We start from the raw sequence: 24,851 nt of genomic DNA, 5'->3' as shown, positions 1-24,851 counted from the left end.
GAAATAATTTGCTCAACTTTGCAAAAATTTTCCATTAGTTAGTGTTGTTGAACACAGAGCAATAAACTTCACTTGGCTCGTTAATTTTCCTCTCGTCTCCCGGATCCAGGGACTCGGCATGCACAGTGGAAATCACTGAGAAAAACCATTCAAACTTCAGCCATATCTAGAGTTTTATCCAGAGAATTCAATGCATACAGGATGTTATATCAGCATTACACCCAGATTATCAACACATAACAAAACATAGAATTACCTGCAACGAGTTGAAAGGAAAAACAAAAATGCATTCTTGGGAATTGCTCTCACGCTGCAAACAAAGCAAACAAAGCAGAGGCGGTCTGTCTGCAGACCCCCTCAGTCTGCAGACCCCCTTCTGTCTGCAGACCCCCTCAGTCTGCAGACCCCCTTCTGTCTGCAGACCCCCTCTGCCTGCAGACCCCCTCTGTCTGCAGACCCCCCTCTGTTTGCAGACCCCCTCTGTCTGCAGACCCCCTCAGTCTGCAGACCCCCCTCTGTTTGCAGACCCCCTCTGTCTGCAGACCCCCTTAGTCTGCAGACCCCCTCTGTCTGCAGACCCTCCTTAATGATTTATGTAAGTTCAGAGAGTCAGCAGTTGTTTTAGTTTGGATCTTTATCTAAGTCTACCTAATGTAGAATGTACTCAGAATATTCATGCTACATCTAATATTTCATATACACAAAGGTTAACCGTTTAGAAAGCTATGCTAACCAAACTTACACTCCCAACAGTGTATAACTTAAAAGTAGGCAAAAATGCTAATGTTAGCCCACATGCTGCTAGCGGCATGTGGGCTAACATTAGCATGTTATCTTCCTGCATTCAGTGCTAAACATGATAAATGGCTAATGGCTAATAAATAAAAGAGGATAGCTTCTTTTAGGGAAAAGGCTGCTGCTAATGTTTGTGCTAATGCTAATGTTAATGCATTGCCTTCTGATTTTTACTTTTGCAAAAGTACTAATCTAATTTATATTTTGTGGCACATTGTTACCAGAAAATGTGCTCATCTCTTAGCAACAAGTATTGTTATTGTTCAAAAACATAAGATTTCTTCTGCTCTTTTGAAATACAATATGATATTTAACAAGAGTTGTGCAGTGGGTGAATTCTGCAGAAAATGTTTTGGGTTTTTTTGTCATTGGTTTTCAATATATTATAAAACAGACATTCAACACAAATGTGAAAATCTGATTTATACTTTGTGGCTCTTTGTTACCAGAAAAAAAACTCATCTAATAGCAACAAATGACACTAGAAAATTTATGAAGAAATTTAAACGGGACTGCTAAAGTTACGTTGCCATGGTAACTCCAATTGCCATTAAAAATAAAAGCTCCCTTCCTGGATCGAGCCGACCGTTCTGGTTCCTGTAGTGAACCGTTGTGGTTCCTACAGTGAACCGTTCTGGTTCCTGTAGTGAACCGTTTTGGTTCCTGTAGTGAACCGTTTTGGTTCCTGTAGTGAACCGTTCTGGTTCCTGTAGTGAACCGTTGTGGTTCCTGTAGTGAACTGTTTTGGTTCCTGTAGTGAACCGTTGAGGTTCCTGTAGTGAACCCGTTCTGGTTCCTGTAGTGAACCGTTCTGGTTCCTGTAGTGAACCGTTCTGGTTCCTGTAGTGAACCGTTTTGGTTCCTGTAGTGAACTGTTTTGGTTCCTGTAGTGAACCGTTCTGGTTCCTGTAGTGAACCGTTGTGGTTCCTGTAGTGAACTGTTCTGGTTCCTGTAGTGAACTGATCTGGTTCCTGTAGTGAACCGTTCTGGTTCCTGTAGTGAACCGTTGTGGTTCCTGTAGTGAACCGTTCTGGTTCCTGTAGTGAACCGTTCTGGTTCCTGTAGTGAACTGATCTGGTTCCTGTAGTGAACCGTTCTGGTTCCTGTAGTGAACCGTTGTGGTTCCTGTATTGAACCGTTCTGGTTCCTGTAGTGAACCGTTGTGGTTCCTGTAGTGAACCGTTGTGGTTCCTGTAGTGAACCGTTCTGGTTCCTGTAGTGAACTGTTCTGGTTCCTGTAGTGAACCGTTTTGGTACCTGTAGTGAACCGTTCTGGTACCTGTAGTGAACTGATCTGGTTCCTGTAGTGAACCGTTCTGGTACCTGTAGTGAACCGTTCTGGTTCCTGTAGTGAACCGTTGTGGTTCCTGTAGTGAACCGTTCTGGTACCTGTAGTGAACCGTTCTGGTTCCTGTAGTGAACCGTTCTGGTTCCTGTAGTGAACCGTTTTGGTTCCTGTAGTGAACCGTTTTGGTTCCTGTAGTGAACCGTTCTGGTTCCTGTAGTGAACCGTTGTGGTTCCTGTAGTGAACCGTTCTGGTTCCTGTAGTGAACCGATCTGGTTCCTGTAGTGAACCGTTCTGGTTCCTGTATTGAACCGTTCTGGTTCCTGTAGTGAACCGTTCTGGTTCCTGTAGTGAACCGTTGTGGTTCCTGTAGTGAACTGTTCTGGTACCTGTAGTGAACTGATCTGGTTCCTGTAGTGAACCGTTCTGGTACCTGTAGTGAACCGTTCTGGTTCCTGTAGTGAACCGTTGTGGTTCCTGTATTGAACCGTTCTGGTTCCTGTAGTGAACCGTTGTGGTTCCTGTAGTGAACCGTTTGTGGTTCCTGTAGTGAACCGTTCTGGTTCCTGTAGTGAACTGTTCTGGTTCCTGTAGTGAACCGTTTTGGTACCTGTAGTGAACCGTTCTGGTACCTGTAGTGAACTGATCTGGTTCCTGTAGTGAACCGTTCTGGTTCCTGTAGTGAACCGTTCTGGTTCCTGTAGTGAACCGTTGTGGTTCCTGTAGTGAACCGTTCTGGTACCTGTAGTGAACCGTTGTGGTTCCTGTAGTGAACCGTTGTGGTTCCTGTAGTGAACCGTTTTGGTTCCTGTAGTGAACCGTTTTGGTTCCTACAGTGAACCGTTGTGGTTCCTGTAGTGAACCGTTCTGGTTCCTGTAGTGAACCGTTGTGGTTCCTGTAGTGAACCGTTGTGGTTCCTGTAGTGAACCGTTGTGGTTCCTGTAGTGAACCGTTCTGGTACCTGTAGTGAACCGTTGTGGTTCCTGTAGTGAACCGTTGTGGTTCCTGTAGTGAACCGTTCTGGTACCTGTAGTGAACCGTTGTGGTTCCTGTAGTGAACCGCTCTGGTTCCTGTAGTGAACCGTTTTGGTTCCTGTAGTGAACCGTTTTGGTTCCTACAGTGAACCGTTGTGGTTCCTACAGTGAACCGTTGTGGTTCCTGTAGTGAACCGTTCTGATTCCTGTAGTGAACCGTTCTGGTACCTGTAGTGAACTGTTCTGGTTCCTGTAGTGAACTGATCTGGTTCCTGTAGTGAACCGTTCTGGTTCCTGTATTGAACCGTTCTGGTTCCTGTAGTGAACCGTTGTGGTACCTGTAGTGAACCGTTCTGGTTCCTGTAGTGAACCGTTCTGGTTCCTGTAGTGAACCGTTCTGGTACCAGTAGTGAACCGTTCTGGTTCCTGTAGTGAACCGTTGTGGTTCCTGTAGTGAACCGTTGTGGTTCCTGTAGTGAACCGTTGTGGTTCCTGTAGTGAACCGTTCTGGTACCTGTAGTGAACCGTTCTGGTTCCTGTAGTGAACCGTTGTGGTTCCTGTAGTGAACCGTTGTGGTACCTGTAGTGAAACCGTTCTGGTACCTGTAGTGAACCGTTCTGGTACCTGTAGTGAACTGTTCTGGTTCCTGTAGTGAACCGTTCTGGTTCCTACAGTGAATCGTTCTGGTTCCTACAGTGAATCGTTCTGGTTCCTGTAGTGAACCGTTGTGGTTCCTGTAGTGAACCGTTGTGGTTCCTGTAGTGAACCGTTGTTTCCTGTAGTGAACCGTTGTGGTTCCTGTAGTGAACCGTTGTGGTTCCTGTAGTGAACCGTTCTGGTTCCTGTAGTGAACTGTTCTGGTTCCTGTAGTGAACCGTTCTGGTACCTGTAGTGAACCGTTTTGGTTCCTGTAGTGAACCGTTTTGGTTCCTGTAGTGAACCGTTGAGGTTCCTGTAGTGAACCGTTCTGGTACCTGTAGTGAACCGTTGAGGTTCCTGTAGTGAACCGTTCTGGTTCCTGTAGTGAACCGTTTTGGTTCCTGTAGTGAACCGTTTTGGTTCCTGTAGTGAACCGTTTTGATTCCTACAGTGAACCGTTGTGGTTCCTACAGTGAACCGTTGTGGTTCCTACAGTGAACCGTTGTGGTTCCTACAGTGAACCGTTGTGGTTCCTGTAGTGAACCGTTCTGATTCCTGTAGTGAACCGTTCTGGTACCTGTAGTGAACTGTTCTGGTTCCTGTAGTGAACTGATCTGGTACCTGTAGTGAACCGTTGTGGTTCCTGTAGTGAACCGCTCTGGTTCCTGTAGTGAACCGTTTTGGTTCCTGTAGTGAACCGTTTTGGTTCCTACAGTGAACCGTTGTGGTTCCTACAGTGAACCGTTGTGGTTCCTACAGTGAACCGTTGTGGTTCCTGTAGTGAACCGTTCTGATTCCTGTAGTGAACCGTTCTGGTACCTGTAGTGAACTGTTCTGGTTCCTGTAGTGAACTGATCTGGTTCCTGTAGTGAACCGTTCTGGTTCCTGTATTGAACCGTTCTGGTTCCTGTAGTGAACCGTTGTGGTACCTGTAGTGAACCGTTCTGGTTCCTGTAGTGAACCGTTGTGGTTCCTGTAGTGAACCGTTGTGGTTCCTGTAGTGAACCGTTGTGGTTCCTGTAGTGAACGGTTCTGGTACCAGTAAAACCGTTGTGGTTCCTGTAGTGAACCGTTGTGGTTCCTGTAGTGAACCGTTGTGGTTCCTGTAGTGAACCGTTGTGGTTCCTGTAGTGAACCGTTCTGGTACCTGTAGTGAACCGTTCTGGTACCTGTAGTGAACCGTTCTGGTTCCTGTAGTGAACCGTTGTGGTTCCTGTAGTGAACCGTTGTGGTACCTGTAGTGAACCGTTCTGGTACCTGTAGTGAACTGTTCTGGTTCCTGTAGTGAACCGTTCTGGTTCCTACAGTGAATCGTTCTGGTTCCTACAGTGAATCGTTCTGGTTCCTGTAGTGAACCGTTGTGGTTCCTGTAGTGAACCGTTGTGGTTCCTGTAGTGAACCGTTGTGGTTCCTGTAGTGAACCGTTGTGGTTCCTGTAGTGAACCGTTTTGGTTCCTGTAGTGAACTGTTCTGGTTCCTGTAGTGAACCGTTCTGGTACCTAGTGAACCGTTTTGGTTCCTGTAGTGAACCGTTTTGGTTCCTGTAGTGAACCGTTGAGGTTCCTGTAGTGAACCGTTCTGGTACCTGTAGTGAACCGTTGAGGTTCCTGTAGTGAACCGTTCTGGTTCCTGTAGTGAACTTTTTGGTTCCTGTAGTGAACCGTTTTGGTTCCTGTAGTGAACCGTTTTGGTTCCTACAGTGAACCGTTGTGGTTCCTACAGTGAAACCGTTGTGGTTCCTGTAGTGAACCGTTCTGATTCCTGTAGTGAACCGTTCTGGTACCTGTAGTGAACTGTTCTGGTTCCTGTAGTGAACTGTTCTGGTTCCTGTATTGAACCGTTCTGGTTCCTGTAGTGAACCGTTCTGGTTCCTGTAGTGAACCGTTGTGTTCCTGTAGTGAACCATTGTGGTTCCTGTAGTGAACCGTTCTGGTAACTGTAGTGAACCGTTCTGGTACCTGTAGTGAACCGTTCTGGTTCCTGTAGTGAACCGTTGTGGTTCCTGTAGTGAACCGTTGTGGTACCTGTAGTGAACCGTTCTGGTACCTGTAGTGAACCGTTCTGGTTCCTGTAGTGAACCGTTCTGGTTCCTGTAGTGAACCGTTGTGGTTCCTGTAGTGAACCGTTGTGTGGTTCCTGTAGTGAACCGTTGTGGTTCCTGTAGTGAACCGTTGTGGTTCCTGTAGTGAACCGTTCTGGTTCCTGTAGTGAACCGTTGTGGTTCCTGTAGTGAACCGTTGTGGTTCCTGTAGTGAACCGTTCTGGTTCCTGTAGTGAACCGTTCTGGTTCCTGTAGTGAACCGTTGTGGTTCCTGTAGTGAACCGTTCTGGTTCCTGTAGTGAACCGTTCTGGTTCCTGTAGTGAACCGTTGTGGTTCCTGTAGTGAACCGTTGTGGTTCCTGTAGTGAACCGTTGTGGTTCCTGTAGTGAACCGTTGTGGTTCCTGTAGTGAACCGTTCTGGTTCCTGTAGTGAACCGTTCTGGTTCCTGTAGTGAACCGTTCTGGTACCTGTAGTGAACCGTTTTGGTTCCTGTAGTGAACCGTTTTGGTTCCTGTAGTGAACCGTTGAGGTTCCTGTAGTGAACCGTTCTGGTTCCTGTAGTGAACCGTTTTGGTTCCTGTAGTGAACCGTTCTGGTACCTGTAGTGAACCGTTCTGGTTCCTGTAGTGAACCGTTCTGGTACCTGTAGTGAACCGTTTTGGTTCCTGTAGTGAACCGTTGTGGTTCCTGTAGTGAACCGTTTTGGTTCCTGTAGTGAACCGTTTTGGTTCCTACAGTGAACCGTTCTGGTTCCTGTAGTGAACCGTTGAGGTTCCTGTAGTGAACCCGTTCTGGTTCCTGTAGTGAACCGTTTTGGTTCCTGCAGTGAACCGTTGAGGTTCCTGTAGTGAACCCGTTCTGGTTCCTGTAGTGAACCGTTTTGGTTCCTGCAGTGAACCGTTCTGGTTCCTGTAGTGAACCGTTCTGGTTCCTGTAGTGAACCGTTGAGGTTCCTGTAGTGAACCGTTCTGGTTCCTGTAGTGAACCGTTCTGGTTCCTGTAGTGAACCGTTGAGGTTCCTGTAGTGAACCCGTTCTGGTTCCTGTAGTGAACCGTTTTGGTTCCTGCAGTGAACCGTTCTGGTTCCTGTAGTGAACCGTTCTGGTTCCTGTAGTGAACCGTTGAGGTTCCTGTAGTGAACCGTTCTGGTTCCTGTAGTGAACCGTTTTGGTTCCTGTAGTGAACCGTTCTGGTTCCTGTAGTGAACCGTTGGTACCTGTAGTGAATCGTTGTGGTTCCTGTAGTGAACCGTTCTGGTTCCTGTAGTGAACCGTTCTGGTTCCTGTAGTGAACCGTTGTGGTTCCTGTAGTGAACCGTTCTGGTTCCTGTAGTGAACCGTTCTGGTTCCTGTAGTGAACCGTTCTGGTTCCTGTAGTGAACCGTTCTGGTTCCTGTAGTGAACCGTTGAGGTTCCTGTAGTGAACCGTTCTGGTTCCTGTAGTGAACCGTTTTGGTTCCTGTAGTGAACCGTTCTGGTTCCTGTAGTGAACCGTTCTGGTACCTGTAGTGAACCGTTTTGGTTCCTGTAGTGAACCGTTCTGGTTCCTGTAGTGAACCGTTCTGGTACCTGTAGTGAACCGTTCTGGTACCTGTAGTGAACCGTTTTGGTTCCTGTAGTGAACCGTTCTGGTACCTGTAGTGAACCGTTCTGGTACCTGTAGTGAACCGTTTTGGTTCCTGTAGTGAACCGTTTTGGTTCCTGTAGTGAACCGTTCTGGTACCTGTAGTGAACCGTTGTGGTACCTGTAGTGAACCGCCGCAGCGGTTCAAGACGCATTAACGGTGTGGGAAGAAAAATGGAAAAATAGATAACTACAGTAATGTTCTATCGACGGTAATAGGTGCCTTACATGCAGTTATTGCAGCACCAATAAAGCACATGGATTTTACATGAGACATATTTTAATTATTTGAAAGTAACATCAGCTAAGAACTTTAAATTTACAGAAAATAACTGATATCTTCATTTCCCCAACAGCAAAAAAGATTAACCTATTATTTATGTAACTATAAAATAATATCTTTTATGTGTAATATCATTTAGCTTGTATTATTTCATATTATTAAATGTATATTTGTATCATGTGGTCTTGAGGTTTGATTATAAAACAGAAATGTGAAAATATTTTCTTCACGTTTCCATTTAAAACATGAACTTTTATTTTAACCACAGCTGAATTTCCGCTCCCAAACAACCACTGCATCAGTTTGAGCTGCATAACCAGGAAATAATAGAGACAATCAGCAGGAGGTTCTGTCCCATTAGGAACCAAATGAAGCCCAGAGCAGAACCGGAGAACCGAGCCGGCAGAACCGCAACCAGAGAGGAGGAAGTTAAATGACTGAATCAAATCAAAGTAGCTTCAAATGTTGCATTGATCGCATTGTGTTTTTAGTCCTAATAATAATAATTTATTGTTTCAGTCGTGACAATCTGACGCAGCAAACATTAAAATATCAAACAGGTTATGTATTTCAAAAAGGGAACAGGAATATCACACAGATTCATTTCTGTTTGACTTCCAGCTAAAAAATCCCAAAACTCGATTCATTGGAACATTAGAGATAATAAGCAGAGTGCTGCAAAAAGGCACATTACAGGAAGGTTGAGTGGAAGGAAAAACTGTGGTAGAAAAAGTAAACAAGCTACAAAAAGGTACAAGTGAATAAGCTGATAGTGTTGAATCCAGAACAGATTGTTCCAGAACCAGGAACTACATCAGGCCCGTCTCAGGAAGCTCCGAGGTCAGAAGTTCTCTTCTTTATGAAAATACGTTTCTAGAAAATCCACCAGAACCAAGAATTATCTAGACTTCCAAAACCTCAGCAGAACCTCAGGAGAACCTCAGGAGAACCTCAGGAGCCCAGACGTTCATTTCTGCATTAAAATACTTTTTGTTGTTGGCTTATTTTGTCATTTTCAAGGTTTTTGAGAAATACATTTTAGTTTTGTGGTTCACTGTGAATCAGTGAACAGAAATGAATTACTTTGTGCGTAGTGATAAAACCTGCTGCTGCGGCCGTGCGCCGCAGTGAGTCGGGCGGAGCCATACCTCATTCCCCTGGTGGAGCGGTTCTGCAGGTTCTGCAGCAGCTGCGGCACGGCGAGCATCGCCTCAAACATCACGGCCAGGGAGCCCAGCGCCTCCACAAACACGGCGGAGTCCAGCAGCAGCAGCGTGAGCGCAGCGCACAGCGCCGCCAAGCCGCTGCAGAATAGCAGGTAATCCTCAAACGCACTCCACTTCCAGAAGTAACGAACGTCCAGATCTGGAGAGGGGAGAAAAAATATACAGTTCAGGCAAAACCTCTCATTTTAGTCCACAAAATTAGTAACATTTCAATTCAAAGCCACTTTTTGCTGCTAAATTATTGAATAAATATCTATAGGAGCTCAAAATAAAGGATATTTATAATTTTTAATCTGTTCTTGATCAGACTGGAACAAAGTGTTTTTCTATCCAGTCAACTTATGGAGCTTCAGAAATGCTGGCATTAGCATTAGCTGCTACATGTTTAGCATTGAGAAGCTAGCATAGCTTCACTGACAGGCGAACCCTTTTAGCACTTTTTCCTATTGCATCATTTAGAAGCAGAAATTGAGCCCAGTTGGAGCAGAGAAGCTCCCGTTAGCAGATGAAGCTCCCGTTAGCGGATGAAGCTCCCGTTAGCGGATGAAGCTCCCGTTAGCGGATGAAGCTCCCGTTAGCGGATGAAGCTCCCGTTAGCGGATGAAGCTCCCGTTAGCGGATGAAGCTCCCGTTAGCGGATGAAGCTCCCGTTAGCGGATGAAGCTCCCGTTAGCGGGTGAAGCTCCCGTTAGCAGATGAAGCTCCCGTTAGCGGGTGAAGCTCCCGTTAGCGGATGAAGCTCCCGTTAGCGGATGAAGCTCCCGTTAGCGGATGAAGCAGTGTGTCTGATTTACAGGTGTATTAGAAACAAAATATAAAGGATCCAGTGGATGTAAAAAAATTAATTAATTGCATTATTCTGAATGCCATAAAACCATGTAAATTGGCAAACTGAACCCCTTTTTTAATCCACACATTAAAACCTGTAAACAAACCTTCATGTTCTTAAAATATAAATAGTTTAAATGCATTTAAGAGTGAAAAGCTTCTCTTCAGCAGCTTTCTGGCCTCAGGACGGTCCAGGCAGTAAATTTATTCCTCTTCCTTCCACATCAACATTTCTCTGATCCATCAGCCGTTTCATCAACGGAGCAACGAAGTCTGAACATGTGAGCTGACAGCAGCTAACAGGGCTGATGGCTAAATAAGAGCTCATTAGTTAGCGAGGCGGCTGAAGCATGACGGTAAAAGCTGCAGAGCAGCGGCCCGCTCCACATGCAGCCGCTGCCTCAACAGAATGACCGTTTGGTCACAAGTTTGTTGTTTATGCAGAAATGTTGATATTTCTATCTGGTTTTTATCTGCGTGTATACTGAACATTTCTCTGACTTGGTGAGGAAATTATGGACATTTCATGATTTTTCACAAAACCTGTCAGATTAGTGCTGGGAGAAACGGCTGAAAAACCTGCCAGAATATGAGAGTTGCATGTCAGCTGATAGATAATTATTAACTAGTGAAATATTTCCAAAATGTTGACAACTTTTTCAGTTTTATCCCTTTTCCTCTCAAGCTGTTCTCACTTTTCACTCAACGCCATTTTTTTGTTTGCTTTAAGCAGCTTTAAGGCACAATGGAGAAAACTGAAACTGCTGCTGCGCCAATGAAATTACATATGCCATTATTATCATTTTAAAAATACATTGACTGGGGTTTATGTTTGACGCTGCGCTCAAAATGATGGACATCTGAAATGTTCAGCGCAGCCTGTGCTTCATGTTAGCAAAGCTAATGGTTAGCCAATGGTTAGCCAACGGTTAGCTAACGGTTAACTAGCGCAGGTCGGTGTTCTGTGACTAACAAACCAGAAACATTTTATTTCTGATTCATCAATAAAGATCTCACAACTTCAATGTTTCAACATGATTTTCACTCAGAAACAGATGCACACACACACACACACGCACACACACACACTTTACTGACTGTAGACTCTTTACTGCCCTGTCCTCTCTGATGGCTCTTGACTTGAAACTCTAATCAGAGCTGTCCGTGAAGCCAGCAGTGTGTGTGTGTGTGTGCCTTTCATTCCCCAGGCAGATAAAAAGTGGTTGCTCTGTGCAGCTTTGAGGTGAAGTGGTGAAGTATGAACTGCTGACAGCAGCAGCTGCAGAGACAGAAGCCGTTTCAAACCCGAGCACAAAACTTTCTGAGTCACATTTTCATCTGTCAGTTCAGTCTCAGCCCACTCTGCCCTACCTTTATAAAGCTGATCAGCACACACACACACACACACACACACACACACACACACACACACACACACACACACACACACACACACACACACACACACACACACACACACACACACACACACACACACACACACACACTCCTCTTGCTCCACTTCAGTCCAGCTGATCTGCGCTCCCTCTCGCCGCCTCGCATGTTTACCTGCATAATTCAGTCGCTGGAGGACAATAATGGAGGAGAAAGCTTTGCATCATTCATGTAAAGTATCACTGCTGAAACTTCCTGCCTCCGCATCAACCACTTCCCGTCTATCCAATCCGTCATTCTCAGGTTGTTCTCCAGCAGAATCCGTCTGAGGTGCGCTATTACCCAGACGGCAGCGCGGCGGTTTGCATGGACCTCATTTAAAATCAAACAATTCAATTACCAAACAGCCTGGAGGAATTCAATACCTGCACACAAAGTTAGTTCAGCGAGTCGCTGAGCTGGGGAAACTTAATGGGACTGTGGAGCTGAAATGGCTTCTGCATTTGGGAAGTGGAAACGTCTAGACCTGAAGTCAGCAGTGTGAGGCCTAACAAGCCGCAGGAATGAAAGATGAGACGACTAGAAATGGAGGGAGGGAGAGAGAGCTACTCATCAGGGCGAGCGACGCGGAGTGAAGGACACCGGCGGAGAGCATGGCGAGCCGAGATCTGCTGACTCAACCGTGGCTTTGTGAAGGAAACGCCTCAGCTCCGTCTCAGGATGTGTGAAAGTTGCTTTTTGTGGTCTGTCCACTTGGTGATCACACCTGGATGAAGCAGCAGGCCTTTAGCAGCAGCTCACAGCTGGCAGCGCGTTCAGCTTTGGTTCTGAACGGATCCAGAGACTGGATCCGTCTCTTTACCACAACTTTACCAAACATCCAGAAACTGGCCGCCTAATTCTGACCCTGAGCCAGAGCTGCTGGGCAGGAGGAACATTTCCTCTGTTCTTTCTGAATATCGTCATTCTGCCATTAATTTAAAATAAATCTGGAACTCCAGGCCTCCCAGTGGCCTGAACTGGTTTATACTGGGCCGACTGCAGAAACAACAATCTTCTCTCCTCTGAAACCTCTCAGTTTAGTTGAACAAAAACTCGTTCTGTTTTGTTTGCCAGTAAGATAATAAATACTGAAGCAGGATCTCATTAAAGTGGTGAAGTTTCCCATTAAATCCCAAATGTTCCCATTTAATCAGAAAAGGTCGAAACAGTAAAATGGAAACAAGTTGCTGGATGTTTGGAGTGAGAAGATGGAAGTTCAGCCATCATAAAACACTTAAACTTTCTCTATTAACTGAGTTTTATCTCATTATAAGAAGAAAGTTTCTCACATTAACAATCTGCTGCTGCTTTATTTATTTTCCCTCTGGCACTTAAACGCCTCATTCTGCAAACTAGATCTCTCTTTAGAAAGTAAAAGACAAATCTCATGCGTTTCATATCTACCGCCGTTCAAATAATCTCCTGTTACTCTTCTAATTATATTTCATTCCTTCACGACTTATTATGTTCAAGTTAATAAAGGACAGATAATGGGCTGTCTGGCTGATATGAATGTTTTAAATCTGAGTCACATTTAAAGAAAAAGTTAATGGCAGGACAATTAAAACATGTTCACTGAATGACACATAAGAGGATTAAAAATGACATTTCTGTTCATCATCTGAAGAAAACGAGTTAAAATGTACAAAAGACCCAAAACCACCAATAAAAACACGTTTCTGTTCAGATCATTCTAGAGTTTAAACTGCAGAGTTTGGACTGGTCTTCATCTTGTCATAAATTAACAGAGAAACTGCAGAGCGGCTCTGAAATCACAGGCTCTTTGCAGCCTCATGCATTCACACTGAGGAAACCTGCAGGTTCATGGACTTACTGCTTCCTGTTCTGCAGACGTTAGTGGAGCTGAACGTCCGACTTACGCATCCAAAAGTCTGATGGAAATGTGGCTCTACTTCAGCTCCAGCCAAACAGGAAAGGTTTGACCTTGGTGTTTATTTCCTTTAGAGACGTGAAGGTCCAGTGAAACATATCCCTCATATTTCAGCCTAAAATTGCATCAAATTTATTTGCAGTAAGAATAAGTGGAGTAAACTTTAACGTTAAAACATAACCAAAAACCGCAAAGTTCATCCGCAGATAATCTCCCATTTCTTTAAACCAGCAGCTGGTTGGTGTCATTTGTAATGAGATTTGACTCATTAAAATCAAATATCACTGGGCTTTTACCGGAAATATTTCAGAAATATTTATCGGATATTTTCTACTCAAAACGCTGCTTCTCTGGTTTTTACCCCATTTTGCTGAAGAATCATGAAAAAAGGTGATTTATACACCATTTTCAGAAAAAGTGCATAAATAACTAAAATGGAGTGACTGACCAACAACAGGATCTGAGCAGCAAAGTATCACAGCTGCTTCTGCCTAACTCCAACCCTAAGCCCTTACCCCTAACCCCTAACGCTAACCCCTAAGATGAATTTGCTCCAGATTTAATTCAAACATCATTCATGCTGAAAAAAACATCAGCTAAAGTCCGAATCCAGCCGCCTGCGGCGTTGAAGCGACCCAAAATCCGCTTTTATGGTGCATTCAGGTACAATTCGTACACTGCAACGTCTAAATATCTAAATAACTTTAAATATTTATTCTTAGAACATTTTAACTCAGTAATTAGTCAACTTTGAGGGTTTTCAATGGTTTCCATGTCGCTAAGTTTGTCTATCTAATCAAATAAAATCTGATTCTTTTCAGAAAGTTTTAAAATTTGTTGGCCATTTCTGACTAAATGACTAAAATTACAGACTTCAGTTTGTCTGAAAACGCTGATCTTAGCACCACCGTTCAGGCTGAATGTGATCGTTTCACCTCTGATATATAACTTGTACAATTTTGCAGTCATTTGTTAAAAAATGAAATCCCAGAGCAACTAATAAAGTCAGACAGTTATAAGCTTCATTACATCGAGGCAAGATGTTCCTGAAAAGAAGATAGAGGTGAACTGACTAAACGAAACTCAAGAATCACTCAAACAAAAGAAAAGCTGGAAATAACCAAAAGACTCCAATCATCCAAACTACATTTGAACCTAAACCGAAGAAACGCAGCTCAGCGCAGCTTCCCAGTCGCATGTCGTCCATGTTGGAGCAGCTGGACAGAAGAAACCTGATGATTTCCGCTGCTGCCAACAGGTATCGCTTATGTTCACTTTGCTAAATATGTTTACCCAAAGCTCGAGTAGTTTGGACAGAACCCGACCATTTTGTGTGCAATTAGTCACCAGAATAATTGATATAAATAACTGATAATCAGTAGAATAATGGTTCGCTGCAGCCTGACTCCTCCTTGTGCGGTTCTGGACATGAGAGCGGCTCACGGCTCTTTGTCTCTTTTTAAGCTCTGCTGACACGACTGCAAAAGATCGACATTGTTGAATCAGGTCATCCAGGTCAAACGCTTCGCCAGTGTCGGGTTTTCATAAAACAACGAGACAAACGGATCAATAAAAACCTTTTCATCATTAAACACCTCACTGCACGGCCAATATTTATGTCAAATCATTTATTAATCCTCTGCACTTTGAAGGAGTTGTTACGTATTTTAACGCAAATCACTTGGCCAGTGCAAGTGTGTTCAAGTAGTACAGTTATGTATAAATTACACAATAAACTTCATCTAATATGAAGCAGAAACAGTTGCTGATGGTGCTTTGATCTTCATTTTATTGAATCAGCTACTGATCAGCAGGAAGACAAAACGTTCCATCATCAGCTTCCACATTAACGCTGCTGCGTCAGCATCAGGGTCAGGCAGCGCCCCCTGGCTGCATCACCCCCCGGCTGGCAGCGCCCCCCGGCTGGCAGCGCCCCCCGGCTGCAGCGCCCCCCGGCTGCAGCGCCCCCCGGCTGCAGCGCCCCCCGGCTGCAGCGCCCCCTGGCTGCAGCGCCCCCTGGATGGCAGCGCCCCCTGGCTGCAGCGCCCCCCGGCTGCAGCGCCCCCTGGCTGCATCACCCCCCGGCTGCAGCGCCCCTGGCTGCATCACCCCCCGGCTGGCAGCGCCCCCCGGCTGCAGCCCCCCTGGCTGCAGCGCCCCCTGGCTGCATCACCCCCCGGCTGGCAGCGCCCCCTGGCTGCAGCGCCCCCCGGCTGGCAGCGCCCCCTGGCTGCAGCGCCCCCTGGCTGCAGCGCCCCCTGGCTGCAGCGCCCCCTGGCTGCAGCGCCCCCTGGCTGCAGCGCCCCCCGGCTGGTAGCGCCCAGGGCGGAGAGTCGCCTCTCCAATTAGTCCAGCAGCAGAGCCGTCCTCACTTCCTCTTTGAAAACGTTCTGACTTCCTGCTTCATGACAGGTTTCAGTTGTAACTTGAAATGTTAACATCTCAAACTTAAAGTCCGCGTTACAACTTAAGGCACTACAAAAAGTTTCTACCCACAGTAACATGGTGTGGTTTACTCCTCCCTCACTGATCTGATGAAACCTTCCAGTAGCTGATTCTCCTTTCTGTCAACTAGGCACAAGTTTCCTCCTTCCTAATGAGCGAGCCTGCGGTGTTTTAAAGCTTTCCTGCGTGGTTTTCCTCTCATCAGGCCTGATCAGAGCAGAACAGATGCAGGAGAGGAGAACGCTGAGGCCAAACTCATCTCTCTTCCACAGAGAGGAAATAATGAGCAGCAAACCTGCAGGATCGGCTGCTTCACTGTACCAACTCTACACCGCCAGCACCACTTATTACTGCTTTAAAACAACAATCAATAACTTTACATGTTTATTAGAAAGTTGCTTAATGGAAAATGTAAAACTGATAAATATTTTGCTGAAGATGAAAACGACAAAGGAAGTGATGTAATGAAATGAAGCCATTAAACTAAAAACACATTTTTATCTACAGCTGGCATGAAAAGTTTTATTAAAGCTGTTTCTATTAAACATTTCAAGTTGACCAATCTTTACCAAATAACGCTGACAGAAGGTTTGTCCAATCAGCTGCGGCGACGCGGAGCCGTCAGTCACCGACTGGCTGCATGTTCAAAAACAACAAACTAAAGTTCTGCTTTGGTCCCCAGGAACCAACCGGGCCTGCTGCAAGAAGCACTAAATAAAACCATCACATAACAGATTAAAACAGGCTCAATAATTTACATTTGCATGGTTTTTAGATGGTGAAAGTTGTTTTGGTCTCAACTGAACTGTTTCTCTACAGAAGCTTCAAAATTCATTCTGTTGTTTTGTTTATTGTGGATGATTGAAATGTCCTTCAGTTCCAGGGTTAAATGTTCATTTGAATGTGTTCCTGCATGACTTTCCCACTAACTTTAAACGGTTTTAATGGAGCGTCCCAGAGAGAGCGCCCCCTGTCTGCAGACAGCCTCCAACGTTTTCATGTTTTCTTTGGAGTTATTTAGCAAAGAATAATAAAAATACCCATAATTCCTCATGTCACCTGCAGAAACTAGACAGTGGAAGATAGTGTCAGTGTTATAAAGAGGACAATTTTTAAATTAAAACATCAACATTTCTGCATAAGACATCATAAACTTCTGACCAATCACAGCCCGGCTCTCAGCGCTCTGGAGACGGCTTCCACTGCCTGTATTAATGCATGATAAGGAACATTTGGTTTTAACTATTAAAATAAGCTTGTAAATTAATCATGTAAGTGATTTTATGGAGATGCTGAAGCCTCTGACCTCCACAAACACCGACGCTCCGCCGGATCTCTGAACATTTCATCATTTTGTGTCGCTGCGTTCCTAATGTCCCCCGGTTAGCTTCATCATGTAGCCACGTGTTATATAACAGATCAGCTCCTGAAATAACTCATTAAATGCAGAGTTTTGTTTTGTTCAGACCGAAAGGCCACCAGTCCTCCTGCGCCTTATCAAACACTGACTCATGAAAACAACCTTGCCCATTTCAAAGGTAATTAGAAAACTTAACTTTATATTAGAAAAGTGTTTTGCTTCTCTTCTGGGAGTCTGTGTGAACGCCAACAAGTGGAATGAATATCTGAACAAATACTCCCTGTGAGCCGTTGTTTTGCTGCTTTACCTTCCCGGCTTCATTTGACTTGCTAATGAAATGTTCAGCTATCAGGAGCTTTAATTAAAAACAGAGCCTTCAGTTTGCTGCTTGGTCTCTGAGTCGTCCGTCGCTCTGCTCATCCCGTTCCCTAAACCGGACCGGACCCGTCCGGACTGGCAGCTGTGGCGGTCCGATATGACGTCTGATCCTCGGTTCTTCCTCTCATTTAAACGCTGGATAATCTCTCGACCTTGTCGTTCTGCTCCTCACACGGCTGCAGCTAAAGAGTTTAAGATCCAACTAAAACTGAGCTTTTCTTTTGCCTTTGTTTACCTTCGATATCTGAGGTTTAGTAGACAGAAAAATAGCACTGAACTGACTTAAAGCATTCATTTATTTAAACATGAATATGCTGAACTCCAAATTTATTTTATGCTCCATTACAGCTCACCTAGACACAAAATTAAACAAATTTGGTGTCAATCAACTCTTTTATTTTTTCTGCAAAAATGTTCACTGACCAAATTGGTTAGAGTTGGATAATGTAGGGGAGCTGGTTGACCTATTGACCTCAGGTTGTTATTCAGCACAAACTTCCTGCACATTTCTGCTAAATTACTCAGAAATTCTCACCAAACATCTCCTCCATCTTTAGTTCTCACACCATTAGCATTATCTGCTCAGCTTTGCTGCACCCAGCCTTTCTACTGGCCCTGCTCCGCTGTGTGATCAGACAGAACCGCTAATGTGGCCGCTGGACCGCAGGCGGTCCCCGGGCGGCTCCCCGACGGCCCCCACACCGCAGGAAGCCTCTGGAAGTCGTAGAAAAGTCGGAACGATGAGTCGGCTCATAGAGCCAGAGGTTTTCAGGATCTGCAGCCACTCAGCTTCAGCCGTAAGGATTTGGACCGCAGTACTGCATCGACTGTTTATATACCGTATATAGCTCAAAGTGAAACGTGTAGAGCGAGCTTACCGAAGGATTGTGTTTAAAAACACGAACATGAGAGCCTAAAGGCCAGGTCAGTCAAAGGAAAAGATATCAGTGAAAGAAAACAATTTCAGGATCCTCACCGAATGAAGATGGAAGACAACAACAGGAGACGAATATTTTCAGATGACAGAATATTGCATCTTTTCTGCTGCTCTTCCATATTTTCTATGATAATTTCTCCACATGTGGAGAAAAGGATTGATAGAACTTCACTTTCAGAGATCAGACTCCACTTATTATTCTCCTCACCACAAAAAACAAAGAGAAAAATGCATCAGCATGGGATTTAACATAAATATGCATCAATGCTGAGTAATTTTTCAGCTCCCTGCAGATGAAGCAAAACTCTCTCAAACCGGATTAAACTACGATCTGAGCTTCCTCCACAGAACAAATGTAAAAACCTAATTTATGTTTTTAATAAAGCTGATCATGTCACCAGCTTCCATCATTCAGATTGTTCCTGTGGGTGACAATCTGATAAAACCTGACATGAATTTTCAGTTTTGTTTCATTAAGTTTCACATCTGTAAAATAAAACATAAAGTCTGCTGCAGTAAAACTGAAGATCTCTTCCTGATTCTTTGATAATTCCATTATGTCACACAGGAACCCAGAAAGTTTGATGTGTTGCCTTAAAATACGTCCCCAGATTTTTCCCCTATTAACCAAAATGATGCAAATGAACCAATCAAAACCTTGCAAAGCCATGACATCACCACCTAGTGTCTCTGCTCTGTGTTTTCAAACCTCCAGCCGGTTCTGCTAGAGGTTTCTTCCTGCCACAATTAGTTTTTCCTCTCCACTGTTGCCACATGCATGCTCGGTATGGGGCTGGAAAGACAACAACTCAACAAAAGCCATTGTCTGCTGTCGCCCCCTGCTGGTTCAGGAGGAGCTCTGCTGGGTTTCCTTAGATTAAAACTTTTCAAAATACTTAAAATAATTGATAACTTGAATTGAAATTGTTTTTTTATGGCAAAGGGCCTCAAAACAACATTTATTGTGAACCGAAATCAATAGAACATAAAACAGATCCCATTTGTTATGTTCTGCTGCATATTTAATAGAAATAAACATTTGTTATGTTACAGTTTTACTAATAAAGTTTCACACAATGGATGTTTACAGCAGTGTATTTTATAATCACTATTATAAACATTTGTGTAAAAATGATGAATAAATAAAACTGTCAGCTACATGCTGCCTGTGTAAACTGTTCCCATAGCGCCCTCTCCTGGCAGCTGTAGGACTGCAGCCTTTACTGTCTTAATTGGAATATAATATTTTAGAGACCATAATTTGATTTTCCAAACAGAGACATTTGGCCCAGTTCTGAAACACTTACACAAAAACTGGAAATGATATTCTGAGAAAATAAGTTTTCTTTTCTTTTCAATTTCGCAAAAAAATCACAAAGACACTTTAAAAAGCAAGCAGACAATTTAATTAATGCTTATTAGGAGGAAAAAGTACTTTTAAGTTGTTTAACTACACTAATTATTATTTTACAACTCGATTATTCTTATTGGAAACACTTATTTTTCATCAGTCCATGAACGCCACATGGACAGACTGGAAAAGCAGACCTGGAACACCAGGAAGTGATCTGTAGTTTTAAATGATCTGTAGTTTTAAATGATCTGTAGTTTTAAATGATCTGTTTTAAATGATCTGTAGTTTTAAATGATCTGTAGTTTTAAATGATCTGTAGTTTTAAATGATCTGTAGTTTTAAATGATCTGTAGTTTTAAATGATCTGTAGTTTTAAATGATCTGTAGTTTTAAATGATCTGTAGTTTTAAATGATCTGTAGTTTTAAATGATCTGTAGTTTTAAATGATCTGTAGTTTTAAATGATCTGTAGTTTTAAATGATCTGTAGTTTTAAATGATCTGTAGTTTTAAATGATCTGTAGTTTTAAATGATCTGCAGTTTTAAATAGTCTGCGTTTGTGTTTGTGAGGTGATCTGTGGTGTTGAGCATCTTCCTGTAGTTGTACCTGTGAGCCGGTGCTCCTTGGTGCTGACCCGGTTGGAGCTGTGGACGGAGCAGCAGAGGTGCAGCATGGCGAACATGGTAAGGATCATCACCAGGCTCTGAAGCAGCAGCGTCACCTCGAACTGCTTCCCTATCCTGCAACAGAAACGTGTCATAACCAAGCTGCAGATTCATACGGAGGTCTTATCAGTTTCAGTAACTTCTCTCCTCTACCAGAAGAAGATCCGCAGGATGTTGGCGACCAGCAGGACCAGGCAGACCCTGGTGGAGAAGCCCTCGGTGTTGCTGCTCCTCTGGATCTCCTGGTACTGCGGGACGTAAGGCAGGGCGCCGCCAAACACCATGACGACGGACGCCAGCAGGGACAGCAGCGTCCAGGAACCGTCTGCATCCTCCGCCTGGATGAACACTTCGGCCTCCATCGCTCCGATCGGCGCTCAGCGCGTTCTCAGGTCCTGCAGGAGGAACAAAGGTTCAGTATTCCAGATGTGATTTCTAACGGGTGAACAAACTGGATTAAATACATTAAACAGGTTCAATTTAAACAGACTGATTTATTGATTGAAAAAAAAAGAGAAATAGATGAGCAGGAAAAAAAAACACCACAGCTTCTGTTTGTGAACATAAAGTTAATCCAGAAAACACGCATTATTTTAGAGTTTTTCAGTTGGGCTGGCCATTTATCGTATTATTATTATTATTTATTACGATAGGAATTTATCACAATAAATTCCAATTAATGGTTTTAAAACCCCTAAAAGCTCTCTGTAGTGTCAGAATTATAAGTTTCACTATTTTCTCCATTGTTTATTTCTAGAGTATCAACACTGATGTCCTAAAGAAACATATTACAAATGATTTTATTTTTCAAGAAGAGTCTATGACTGAATTACATAAAAACTATAAATATGTCTTGTGGTTGATAAATAGATGAGGTCAGTAATTAATGAATTACATCCTTAATTTACAAAATAAGCAACATTTAATTCAAAAAACATTTTGCTGCTATTTGAATAAACAAACATGAGCTCAACATGAACGATGTTTACAGGTTTAATCTGTTCTTCAACCATCAGAATGGATAAAAGTGGAATTAATTACTCTAAAACGCCCCGTATGGGTTAAATATAAAAAAAATATATACTTAAAACAAAATTTTTCTGCTTCTGATCAGGATGTGCAGTGCTGATCAGATATATATTTGCCTGGATAAATCTGAACACAGCATGTAAACTATTTGCTTAATTTGATGCTTACAATTTTTTGGCCTCTTTTAGGATGAAAACATTGACAACTATTTCTCTTTTTTTTGAGTGGGTTTGTCATTTAAGCTCTTGAGCGTGTTTCTCCCTCCACACTCAAGAGAAACATTTTCTCTAGAACTAATTGTTCATTAAATTGAACAGCATCTTGATAGGTCAAGTGATCCTAACAGTTGAATAAAATAACATTTCTAAAATATACCGACATTTCCCCAACAAAATTATTCCTTCATCCTCCTGATTTATTTATGTCTATCTGTCAGTATGATTTCTCAAAGTGTCATTTATCATTAATATAAATTAAATGTATATTAATGTTTATTCAAACTCATCATTCAGGACGATCAAACAATATTTTACTGAAAGCGCAACAGGATCGGTATAAACCATATTTATGTGTTTTATATTCAGCCTCACCGCGCAGCCATTTTCCTACTCGCGTCTATTTTTTTTTTTTGAAGATCCCGGCGGACGTTTAAAAACGGCGCGATGTTTTCCGTCTCTAGGCAACGTCGCTGCCGCCACGCACTGACGTCACGGTCAGCTCGAGGCGGCAGCGACGTTCCGGCCTGAGCGGGTCTGGGTTCGGACGTCCCGCCATGACAGTTCTACTGAATCCAATAAAAACCTGCTGTGTCTCAGCGACGCTCAGCGGACATAAACAGACGTTTCAGTATTTTACAGGGCAGCTGCCGTAAACTAGCATAGTAACCAGGCTAACTACCACAGTTAGCCTGGTCGCTGTAGCAGTTAGCCTGGTCGCTGTAGCAGTTAGCCTGGTTACTGTAGCAGTTAGCCTGGTAACTGTAGCAGTTAGCCTGGTCGCTGTAGCAGTTAGCCTGGTTACTGTAGCAGTTAGCCTGGTAACTGTAGCAGTTAGCCTGGTAACTGTAGCAGTTAGCCTGGTAACTGTAGCAGTTAGCCTGGTCACAGTAGCAGTTAGCCTGGTAACTGTAGCAGTTAGCCTGGTCGCTGTAGCAGTTAGCCTGGTCGCTGTAGCAGTTAGCCTGGTTACTGTAGCAGTTAGCCTGGTTACTGTAGCAGTTAGCCTGGTCGCTGTAGCAGTTAGCCTGGTTACTGTAGCAGTTAGCCTGGTCACAGTAGCAGTTAGCCTGGTAACTGTAGCAGTTAGCCTGGTAACTGTAGCAGTTAGCCTGGTCACTGTAGCAGTTAGCCTGGTCACTGTAGCAGTTAGCCTGGTTTCAGGAGTTACATGGAAAACGTTGAGCTTGCTGTGAAATGTATTTATCCCATTGTAACGTCAACCTGCCTTTGACAAGCTGTCAGCCATCTCGTCCGTTTATTCAAGCTTTTATCCACCAGGTTTAAATCCATATTTACAGTCGGCTCCCTCAACAATTCAGTTCCTCTAAAATGGTTTTAGCCTCTTCCAAACATAGATCCCGTTTTATCCGGGAAACTGATGCATTGTACTCTCCGTTACGTTACTCCCATCTCCGTTACGTTACTCCCATCTCCGTTACGTTACTCTCCATAACATTATTTACCCAACATCTGGGCAGCAAGGACAGTAGCTTGTCCTGGATGACGTCATCAGTAGCTCTGCTAATCCACCTCCTTTGCATTTGCTGCTTCTCTTTGAGTCTCAGATTGACAGACGAAGTTGAGGATGAAGATGGATGGAAGAGATGGTTTGAACTTTTCAACTCCTGGGATGTGGGGTCAAAGTTCATGTGTCTTTCATCTTTTAGATACAAATCAGCTGTTCCCATTTGCAAAAACAATGGCTGATGACGCACCAAACGTCATCAGATTTGATGACATTATTTCTGGTTCATCAGCAGAGTGAGAAAGAAGAGCTGGAAACAGAAGCTAAAGACCAAAGGTCAGTGAAGGCAGCATCATGGCGGCCGGAGGGGGTCTGGGATGGAGGTGATAAACAGGGTCTCCTCCTATAACAGACTCTGCAGGGGTTTATTCCATAAACAAGCTGCTGTTTGAACGGAGCTCAGATTCTGTGGAAGGACAGGAGGAAACCTGAGACCCGGGGCCGGGCCGGGCCGGACCGGGCCGGCACTGCTTATTTTAGGTTTCAACATCAGCCTGCAGACATGAAGGGCTTCCTGCAGAGAGGCTCCAGGTTGAATCCAATAAAATCCTCTTTAAACATCAAGCCTTTATGGAGAACTTTAATGTGCGGCTGTAAAGAGGAAGATTTAAAAGATAACGATGCAAAGGATTTAAATCACCGAGTTTATGAAGTTAAATATTAGACAGATTCCCTGTGAGAATAAACCCAGCTGGGCCGGACCGAACAGAACAGGCTGGGTCAGGTAACCAAAGCATAGTTGGAAGGGGAAGGGCCAACATGCCTGAACCAATTCCAACAGAACCAACTGACACCGACATCAAAGCATTTCTTATTACTGGGGTCAACCGGGTCAGAAACCTCAAGTTATCACAATTTCTCCAAACTGTAGAATATTGTGGGAACTTTGAGTCAGCAGTTCCACTCACCTTCCTCCTCATCCACCTTCCTGCGGTGAGGAACCACCGAACCGGACCGGATCCTCTGCTGCTCCGAATCTCAACTCTCAAACCGAAGCGGCGAGCGCGCGACCCGACGCACACAGGCGCGCGCACACGGCCATCGCTCCATAAAGTTTTTAGTCCTTCAAAGTCTCGGCCTGAAATGGTTTTTGAAGCAGTTTGTAAGAGCAGGGATTCAAATAAGAATAAACACCTTAATTACAGGATGTTCCTCAGGCTGGAGGCATCAACACAACCAGAGGAATCACGTTTTCTTCCCAAATCTCCGTCTGAAACACAGATACACACGAATAGATGCCGCCAACTGGCCGCCATATTGTGAGTGGCCGTTTTGTTGTAGGCATATAAAAGAATTCTGCATAAGAAGTAAAGCTTCACCAACAAAAAACTTTTTTTCTTTTTAATTTCACATATTTTCAAGAAAGAAGGAAAAAATTGTCTCATGTTGGAAATTTCACATATTTTGAAAGAAAAATGAACAAATTCTCAGACGAAGGAAAGTTGTAAATTTACAAGAAAAAACTTTTAGATTAATGTCACATGTTTATCAGAAAAAAAATCCAGGAACTTTTCTGTTATCAAAAAGTTGATGCAGATCTGGCAAAATGACCACTTAAATCTTAGAGGACTTCTGGTCTTTTTGTCAGAAATTTCTGACTTAAAATAGCAGCACTTCATTTCTTTCTTGAAAAGTTTAAATGTTAGAAGAGTATACCTCTAGCCCTTGTTTTTTTATGACAAATATGTGTAATTAAACTAAACATTTGAGGGTTTTGGTGGAAATTTAAACTAACTACATAGAAATTCACATTTGCGTTTCCAAATGCAGGAAATCTTGCCACTCATAACATGTCGGACGCGCTACCATGTTATGAGTGTCAGCACGTGACGTACCATTGGTGCGGAGCAATGCAGCGGTTGCAGCATCTACTGTAAAATTTCTATACTTATTAATATGAGCATCGAGAG

At 43.7% G+C, this 24,851-nt stretch overlaps 1 protein-coding gene across 9 annotated transcripts in view; it reads right to left on the bottom strand.

Moving 5' to 3' along the window:
- si:dkey-246g23.2 (solute carrier family 66 member 2) overlaps positions 1 to 24,125 on the bottom strand; it is a 47,789-nt gene extending 23,664 nt beyond the window's left edge. For 7 of the 9 annotated variants that reach the window (XR_008605247.1, XR_008605262.1, XR_008605264.1 and 4 more), the window contains exons 1-4: positions 23,850 to 24,125; positions 20,323 to 20,564; positions 20,111 to 20,244; positions 8,796 to 9,012 (exon numbers count right to left, since the gene is read on the bottom strand). Coding sequence is in view for 5 of the 9 variants with exons in the window: in XM_055024971.1 (XP_054880946.1) it covers positions 8,796 to 9,012; positions 20,111 to 20,244; positions 20,323 to 20,531 (560 nt within the window). In the remaining 4 variants the exon portion in view is untranslated. Of the gene's footprint in view, positions 1 to 17; positions 136 to 8,795; positions 9,013 to 20,110; positions 20,245 to 20,322; positions 20,565 to 21,788; positions 21,829 to 23,849 lie in introns of those variants that run through there. The other 2 variants (XR_008605275.1, XM_055024817.1) reach the window with 2 other exon arrangements.
- Between the last annotated feature and the right edge of the window lie 726 nt (positions 24,126 to 24,851).

Source organism: Poeciliopsis prolifica, unplaced genomic scaffold (assembly GCF_027474105.1).
Source record: "Poeciliopsis prolifica strain line A6 unplaced genomic scaffold, Auburn_PproV2 SCAFFOLD001, whole genome shotgun sequence".
In the NCBI taxonomy this organism is placed as follows: Eukaryota; Metazoa; Chordata; class Actinopteri; order Cyprinodontiformes; family Poeciliidae; genus Poeciliopsis; species Poeciliopsis prolifica.
Note: the sequence above shows the minus strand (reverse complement) of the source record. Positions and strands in the feature narration are given on the sequence as shown.